At 42.2% G+C, this 8481-nt stretch overlaps 1 protein-coding gene across 1 annotated transcript; it reads left to right on the top strand.

Moving 5' to 3' along the window:
• Positions 1-1277: 1277 nt before the first annotated feature.
• drgx (dorsal root ganglia homeobox) lies at positions 1278-8057 on the top strand. Its single transcript, XM_061039684.1, has 7 exons — positions 1278-1358; positions 1520-1608; positions 2448-2548; positions 3285-3386; positions 5036-5208; positions 5557-5669; positions 6111-8057. The coding sequence occupies exons 2-7, from the start codon at positions 1551-1553 to the stop codon at positions 6491-6493; spliced, it is 930 nt and encodes a 309-aa protein (XP_060895667.1). The 5' UTR covers positions 1278-1358; positions 1520-1550; the 3' UTR covers positions 6494-8057.
• Positions 8058-8481: the final 424 nt, after the last annotated feature.

Consider the following 8481-nt stretch of genomic DNA (forward strand, 5'->3'; position numbering starts at 1 on the left):
ACTTAGTTATTTAAGCAATCATCAGAGGATGGAGAGGGAAGGCGCTGACAGGAAGCGCGCACGCGCGCACACACACACACACACACACACACACACACACACACACACACACAGGCCTGCTCTATTGTCAGAGTTGTCTAGACCAAATATTGGGATAAAGTTATCAACCGTTATTTGATTTCAATTTTCTCCACGCACCTCGCCGAGGTCATAATAACAACTTTATTTTCAGTGGTGCATAAATTAATTACGCGCATTTAATAACTAAAATATCATTATATTCCCCCTTTAATAACATAAACGCTGCACGCCAGGGAAACCCTTAATAGCGCGGGGCCCTGTAACTGGCCATTATCCGCCTGTAATGATATTACAGAACCAATTACGCGCCATTAGAAGGGATTTTCTGCACTTTATGTGGTTTAGTCCAATCCCGCACTCCTCTTCTAAATTTCAGCTGCTTCTCGAAGCCTCATTTTGCCTCCACCTCAGAGACGCATGGCGTCTGCGCTCTGCCGTCCCAGATGCGCTTTAAAACTAATTGAAAGGGTCCCGCAGCACATCATTTATCTGAGGAAGCGAAATAAATCGCAGGACCCCTTGCTGTGAACAAAATCAAAAATTTGGCCTTGTGAGTGTTCTACATGCGCAACCCCTTGTAAAGTGGACCTGCTAACACACCCTGACGAGCAATTAACCCACCCGACAGTCAATCTAAAACCCAAAAGCAGTCATCCTCCTTTTTTTAATATATGAAAGAACCAAATAAAAAGTGCAGCGGGTATGTGTGCATGTTTATGGTTAGGGAATTTGCTTGACTCTCGAATAACAATCACTTGTGATGAATTTTTTGGCACCAGAGCAGAGCTGCCGTTTGCCACCCTGGGTACATCTCTCCTCTCTCACTTCTCTTTCTTCCTCTTTCTCTCTCTCTTTCTGTCTTTCTCTGACACACACACAGAGACACACACACACACACACACACACACGCTAGCACCAGGGGTTGGGGGTGAGAGAGACAAAGCCGTGATAATCCGATTAGGACCAATTAGGCGTGAGATTCTGCGACACTAGCTGAAAGCCTGAACACTCTGTAGACAGTTATACAGTTATAGAGACATCTGGACACTCCCAGAGAGACACACACACAGGATTGAGTGTGTGTGTGTGTGTGTGTGTATGTGTGTGTGTATGTGTGTGTGTGAGGAGAGAGAGGAGTGAGAGAGAGAGAGAGAGAGAGAGAGAGAGAGAGAGAGAGAGAGAGATGTGGACACTCCCAGACAGAGAGTCAGAGGAAGTGCAGCAGTCACCTCCTCCCTCAGAGCGGGAAGTCATTCTCCTCAGCATCCTCACTGCAGGTATACGATCCTCTCTCACTGATCATCTTTAAAGCCTCTCTCTAAGTCTCTCTATTCTTAGTGCTAAATGAATGTGTGATTCCCTGCCAGCGATCTGGATTTCACTGCAGCAGCTGAAGTCAGTCTGAGGCTGCGAGTTCAAACTTTTGTCTCTGTTCCAGGTTCGGTTTCGCAGCTCAGAGACGCGTCAGGATGTTCTACTTCCACTGTCCGCCTCAGCTGGACGGAGAGTGCTGCCGCTCCAACACACGTGAGTTGTCTCTTTGGCATTATTTACAAAAAATGTCATCAATTTATTCCACACAGCTGTGAGTTATAGCTTACGTTTCGGTCCAAAGTTTGGACATGTTCGCGATGCGTAATTGCGCACAAAAGCGTGTGTGTTGTTCGAGGCCTGAGCAGATCCTTCCTCCGTGTTTCGAATCTTTGTTTTTCAACATTAAACGATTGTTATAATTAAAGAAAGAAAAAAGACACGGGCCTACGCGAGTATATAAAAAAAAATGTTCTGCTGTAATAAATTTTAAAAATCACATCAAATCGGCACAGCAAGCTTAAAAACAGATTATCCGCCTGGAAGACGAAAAGTTAAATACTTTGGATGTTTTATTTATCACCAATATCATTTGAATCATTTTCAGTGAACTGATCTGTTCGCCTTCCATCAATTCCAAAGTGGATTTAAAGGGTTAAGTGTGATTTCCTCCTCTGTTGTGTCAATCTGCTGGCTGTTCTGGTGAGGAGCGCTGGTGCTCTGGCCCCGGGGCAGAGGGGGTGTTTTGTCCCGGGCACAGATGTTGGGTGTCATGGCTCTTAGTCCGTCATGGTTCCCCTCAGACTCCCGACATCAATGTTTCATGCAACTAATGGAAACACGAAATGTGCCAAAGAGTAAACTCCCTAATCTGCTTTGGCCAACAACATTTAGAGATTTATTTCCCCTTTGTTCACATCGTTTCCACGAGTTCCTTTTAACATAATTAATTCAGTATTTTAAATACACACTGTAACAATACAACTCTTTTTTAATAAGTTGTATAAATGACTTACAAACTTTTCTCTCTCTCTCTCTCTCTCTCTCTCTCTCAGTGAATTCAAGCGGATTTGGCAACCACGCTCCGGCTGATTTTGATGATGGATTTCTACGAAGAAAACAGCGAAGAAACAGAACAACGTTTACTTTGCAACAGGTAATTATTAACCAGGGAAGAAAAACAACACATTTTAATTTACCTTAAAGTGAAGCAGACCGAGGCCTCGATGTTAACAATGTGTGAAAAAAAAAAAAGAAGAAACAATTGGCAAAGTTTGAATGGGAAAAAAAAAAAAGACTGGAGAGAAAAGTAGACAGGGCATCAAAGCCTTTACAACTGATTTGACAAGAAGACTATCAAAAAGAAATTTAAGATAATTGATTTAAATGTAGGGGAATTAAAAATACAATATAAGGGCACTTGCAGAGATAATTGTGTTTTTGAAGATTATGCGTGGAAATACAATTCGATTGAATTCAAACTGTTCTGAAGACTCAATATCCAGATAAAAGATAAAAGAGAAAAGCTCCATAAAAGCAAATTAGAAGTTCATATTCAGTATAGGCCTTTATATCCTATATCTGTAAAATACCTGCAAACTTGAGTGGGTGATTAATGATTTTTAAATATACTTGTAGGCCTACTCTTGTATTTTAAAATGTATTACCTATTATTTTTTTAATTTCGGTTATTTTAGCCTCCTCAACTCTTTTCATAGTAGTTAAATGTTAATGCAGCTCTTACGTTAAGAGTTGAAAACTGTCCACACCTGATGAGGATGAGGAGAATTAAAGACAGAGAGTGGAAGAGAAACTCCTTTATAAACAAAGAAGTAGGCTATAACAGAATGGACGATGGAATTGAACCTGATTGAACTTTCTCGTCCCTGCAGTTGGAGGCTTTGGAGGCTGTGTTTGCGCAGACTCACTACCCGGATGTGTTCACGCGAGAGGAGCTGGCCATGAAGATCAACCTGACGGAGGCCAGGGTGCAGGTAGGTGAAATGAAGCCACTCTGTCATCCCGGCGCTGCACTTTAATAACATCAACATAATGGTGAATATTAGATTAGCTTGATTAATCGGTCATTCATAATTAAGCAGCGATAATGTTCCTCGCTAATTTGTCCGCGTCTCAAAGGTAGGAATACATCATCCGTGCAGATCCCCTGTCCCGTTCAAACACAGAAATATGTATTTTTTTTTTTTAAAAGGGCAAAGCCTGCAGCTTCACAACTTCTCACTTATTTCTCTTTCTTTCAGACCTACACACACACACACACTTTGAAAACACACAAAAAAAAGCACACACACACACACACACACCTGAAATTTGCCAATTTATATTCCGCTCCTGCCCTGCACATATGCGCCGTTATAAACTTGGCCAGATGTAATTAAGTTATGTGTCCTGTATGTAATTTCCTGCATTCCAGATTTGCTTTTGGGTTTTGTTGTGCGCCCAGATCTAATTGTGGGAAATATAATAGTTTGCCTTTTGTTCCCCAGGGTCATCTTACTATCGCTTAAACCCAATGGCGAGGTTGATAATGGAATCCAGAGCTGTAAATTAGGGATTGTAAACAAATTATTCCCCTCCTAATCCGATTACCACATTCCTATTATTAAATCTGAACATGAATCCAGCGCAGTATGCAGGGATATTAAACTTACATTATTATTAGAAAATAAATTTCCTTTCTGTTGTAGTGTTGTTGCCCCCCCTTTTTGTAGAGTGTCAATGGGCCTCCCCCGCATTAAGAGCACGCGGCAAATTGAGATTAATGGAGCAATTATAGCCCATTCAGAGAGGGGTGCGTGTATGGGGGGGCCGCGACTTCTAGCTGGAAGGTGCAGGGGTGAGATAAGTCCATTGGTTGCATTGTTGTCCTGCCACCAAAAATGTTGTCCTTTCTTTATGCCGAATGAATGCACGCGTTTTGTTTGGCTGTTGACATCATTTGTACCTCCAGTACAATGGCAGGGATGCAGAGCACACGCACACCGGCTTTAACCTCCATTCACACATCATGATTAATGCCTGCTAGAACCGAGTCCTAATCGAATCTGATGTTGTCAAACAATCACTAAATAGGGAAATAAACGACTTCATCATAGCTGCCCCTCTCTCGGGCAGCACAACTGTCAGTGGGAAGTCATTAAAATATGATAATGAAAAATTGCTCAATTAAATGTTGTTATAGGCAGTGACCTTCATTCGATTAAGACACCAGAACTTGGCTATATATGTTCTCAGCTGTGTGGATGGAGAAGTTTTTGGGGATAAGTCAGGGAGTGTGGGACATTAAAGCGCCGGTGTGAGGCATTCAAGTACCTCTGGATCTACAGGACAAATCAAAGAGTATGAGAGAATGTTTAAACTTTGCTCTGCCTCTCAGAAGGCTGGACAAAAAAAATAAATCTGTGCGCGTTTAAATTTGCATTTATTTGACTGAAATAAAAGAAAATGCTCGAGAAATTAAAAGCTTTAAAAAAAAAAAAATCTCAATCAATAACAAAAATAAATGGATGTAAACTAATGCGTTAGTAAATGTAGCGATGTTCCACTTGTTATTAGAAAAATCTATTTAATCATCTTCATGCATTCAGTCTTACCTTTCATCTGTCGTTTTGTTTTAATGCAGGTTTGGTTTCAGAACCGCAGAGCGAAGTGGAGGAAGACGGAGCGAGGGAGCTCAGACCCGGAAGGAGGGAAGGAGCAGATGAGCGAGGGCACTCCTCCGTCTCGCAGCCTCAACTCTCAGTCCCCGGTGGACCACGGCAGGAAACAGAAAGAACCGCTGGAGATGCAGCAGAGGTGAGGAAGGGCGGACGGACGGACGGCTGCTGTAGTTTAATTGTTGTTAAATATTCCAAAACAGGAGAAGTTAAAGACGGAAATGTTGCAGCCCCATTTTTAACAAAGTGATAGAGGGATATAAAAAGAAATAATTTCCTTTCTGCCACTAACTCTCTCCTCAAAGCTCTGAGAGAAATCTAGGTGATTCTGTTAATACGCTCTTTAATTTTGTTGATTCAGACTGCACAGGTAGAATCAGCTCTGCACAGTGTAGTTAGAATAAAGTCAGAAAAAAACCTGTGAGTGTGTTTGAATATGTCAGTCTTCACGATAGATGATTGGTAACAGTTTGTCTGTTTGCTCCAGCATCAACAGGACGGTGGGTCCGAGTGGTCCCTTCTTCCCGTCGTGTATCCCAGGAACGCTCCTCAACTCCGCCACCTACGCCCAGGCCCTCTCACAGGTCGCCACGCTGAAAGGTAAACACGATTCAAATTTATTTGGGCAACAAAAAGCTCTGTGATTTTCTTTTTTGTTGTTGTCGTGTGTTCCTCTCGTTGTCTGTCTCTTTGTTTGCCCAAGTCTGGATTTTTTGTTTTTGTTTCTCCGTTTGTCCATCTCTATTCATTTCTTTCTTTCTCCCTCTGTCTCGACCCATTTGGTCGTGGATCGAGTCGTCCACAAATGAGTCGGGTTCTGCTCGAGGTTTCTGCCTGTTAAAAGGAAAATTTCCTCGCCCACTGTTGTCAAGTCCTTGTTCATTGTTAATGGCGGTCTCTTTCCGTCTACATGTTCTTTATGTAAAATGTCATGAGAAAACTTTTGCGATATAATTTATAGATTAACTAAAAAGATGATGTGAAGATGTAATTCTGGTTTTTACGTCTCTCACTGGAGTTTTTTTTAAAAATATTTTCCAGGTAACGGTTTGTGCTCCTGCTGTGTCTCTGACCCCATGGGCCTGTCCTTCCTGCCGCCCTACGGTTGTCAGGGCAACCGCACAGCCAGCGTGGCCGCCCTGCGCATGAAGGCCCGCGAGCACTCGGAGGCTGTGCTCCAGTCCGCGAACCTGCTCGGGGCCGCGGCGGGCGGGCCGGGCGCCGGCGTGGGGGTCCTCTCCGGAGTCGGCGTGGGCGCGTCCGGAGTGGCGCGATCCTCCGCGGGGCCCTCCATCGAGGTGCCCGGCGCAGTGGGAAGAGGCAGGGACAGCTCCAGTCCCGGCCTGGCCAACAAGGTGCCGGTGCTGGGCAGCGGTCCTGACAAACACCCTCACTGCTCCAAGGAACAACTGGAGAAAAAGTGAGGGCGCTGGGACGCAAAACGTGGACGTACTGATACTCTAAAATCTGTGTGAGCGTGCCTGTTATCACTTCTCTACTCTAAGAAACACAAGAAGCACAACTACAAATCAAGTCCAGAAAAAACTCCTGGGAAAGACTTTTACTGAAATCACAATGTGTGGACGCAGACATTAAAATATTTATTTGACTGTAAATTATCGTTTTTGAAGAAATGCTGAATATACGGGGCTTTGTTTTCCCCATGAAAAAGCACAAGTGTGGTTTGGATCTTTATCTGTCTTCATGCACTCTCTTGGACTCTATTTATTGGACTGACATAGATACAACATGTGTGCAACAAAGACCTATTTGATAATGTGAATTTAACTCCTTCAGATGCTTACATTGTGAATGTTAATGCATGTAAACTGTGCGTGTAGAACCGATCGAGGCTCTTTTAAGGATTTCTGGCAATATAATGTTTCTGCCATCAGGTCAGTAACGGGCTCAAACAATCTCTCCTTCTTTTGAGTTTTTTTAAAGTGAAAGTGCACTTTAATATTAATCAGCCATTTTCTATGTAAATGTGTACACGTGCCAGAGTACAGTATACGTGTCAGTGACAGAGAGAGAGAGAGAGCGCCGGTTTGTGTCTTCCTCTCTGTTAGCACGTCTGAGGCGTCAGCAGACAGCCAACACGCCGGCCCTGTTGTGACATGTTCTTTAAAACAATTAAAGATGTAGTCGCTCATGTTCCTCTCCTGTTGCCTCTCGCTCCAGCCATCTGTTCTGATACATTATTAATCAGTTTCCCTTAAAGCCGGCAGAGGAGGCTCTTATTATTTATTTACTTTTTAGGACAGCTCATCCTCTTCCTATCCTTTCACCATTTCCAATAAAAAACAAATTAAACATCAAATTTGCTCATTTATTAATGTGAATGTGGGATTTACATTTGAGAAAAAAAAAAAAAAAAAGCATCTCTCATCACCTAAGGCAACTATTCCATTTGTCGTTAAATATCTCTCAGCGGTGCATCGACCCTTTGAATAAAGGGGTCAGCTGATCACATCGAGAATACTTAACCGGCGAGCACACGACCAGGAGTTCGGCTGATTCAATTTGCGTCCTTGAGGATTGTCAGGAAATTACTTTTGATAGTCAATAACACAATTAAGTAAACTACACACACATTATCATGAATAATTGATAAGAAATTATGTATTACCATGAAGTACTGGTTCAATAATTGATGAGGCGACACCCGGGTGACACAGAGGAGGGAGATAATGTCAGAAGTCGTGCCAGGTTGTACACAGAGCACTTACATCCTCTTTTTTTTTTTCTTGACATCATTATGTTTGCATGTTGTAAATAACCGACAAATATGATAATAAAAGGATGCTTTCATGTCTACGAGTCAACCTCTTGTGACATTCACTATTTCAATGATCTGATGAGGTTTCTTTATTTAAGTTGGAACTCTTTATTTCCCTAAAAACATACACAGACCATCCTCTGAAGTCAATTGTCACTTTTGAGACAGAAAAGTGGAAATGCAGTCAAAATAAAGTAACAAAACCAAAACCTATTGTGTCCTACTTTCATGTTTTTTTTTTGTCATTATAATGAAGGTTTTTTTTGGGGGTTTTTTTTTTACAGCAGGTACTTTGTCAATTCATGCACCAAATATTATTACCAAAAAAACATCATGTTCAATATACTGATTTTTCTTTAAGTGCATGAGAGCTCCCAGAGCAAAGATGCTAAGCCCCCTGACATGGCAGCTAATGATAACACAATATCCTCACACAATTCAACTCCTCTTCCCCCAAAATGTACCAATATGGACGACGGAATCCAGCCAACTCACACAAAAGACGTGCAAAACACATTCAATCCCTCCAAAATTGAATACAGTAGTTGTGGAATTTAATCATTATCCAAAACAAAGGATGCTGAAGTTATAATGACTCCGATCATCATTAAGTTCTGCAGGCGCCCCATAATT

This window comes from Labrus mixtus, chromosome 6, assembly GCF_963584025.1.
Source record: "Labrus mixtus chromosome 6, fLabMix1.1, whole genome shotgun sequence".
NCBI classification, from domain to species: domain Eukaryota; kingdom Metazoa; phylum Chordata; class Actinopteri; order Labriformes; family Labridae; genus Labrus; species Labrus mixtus.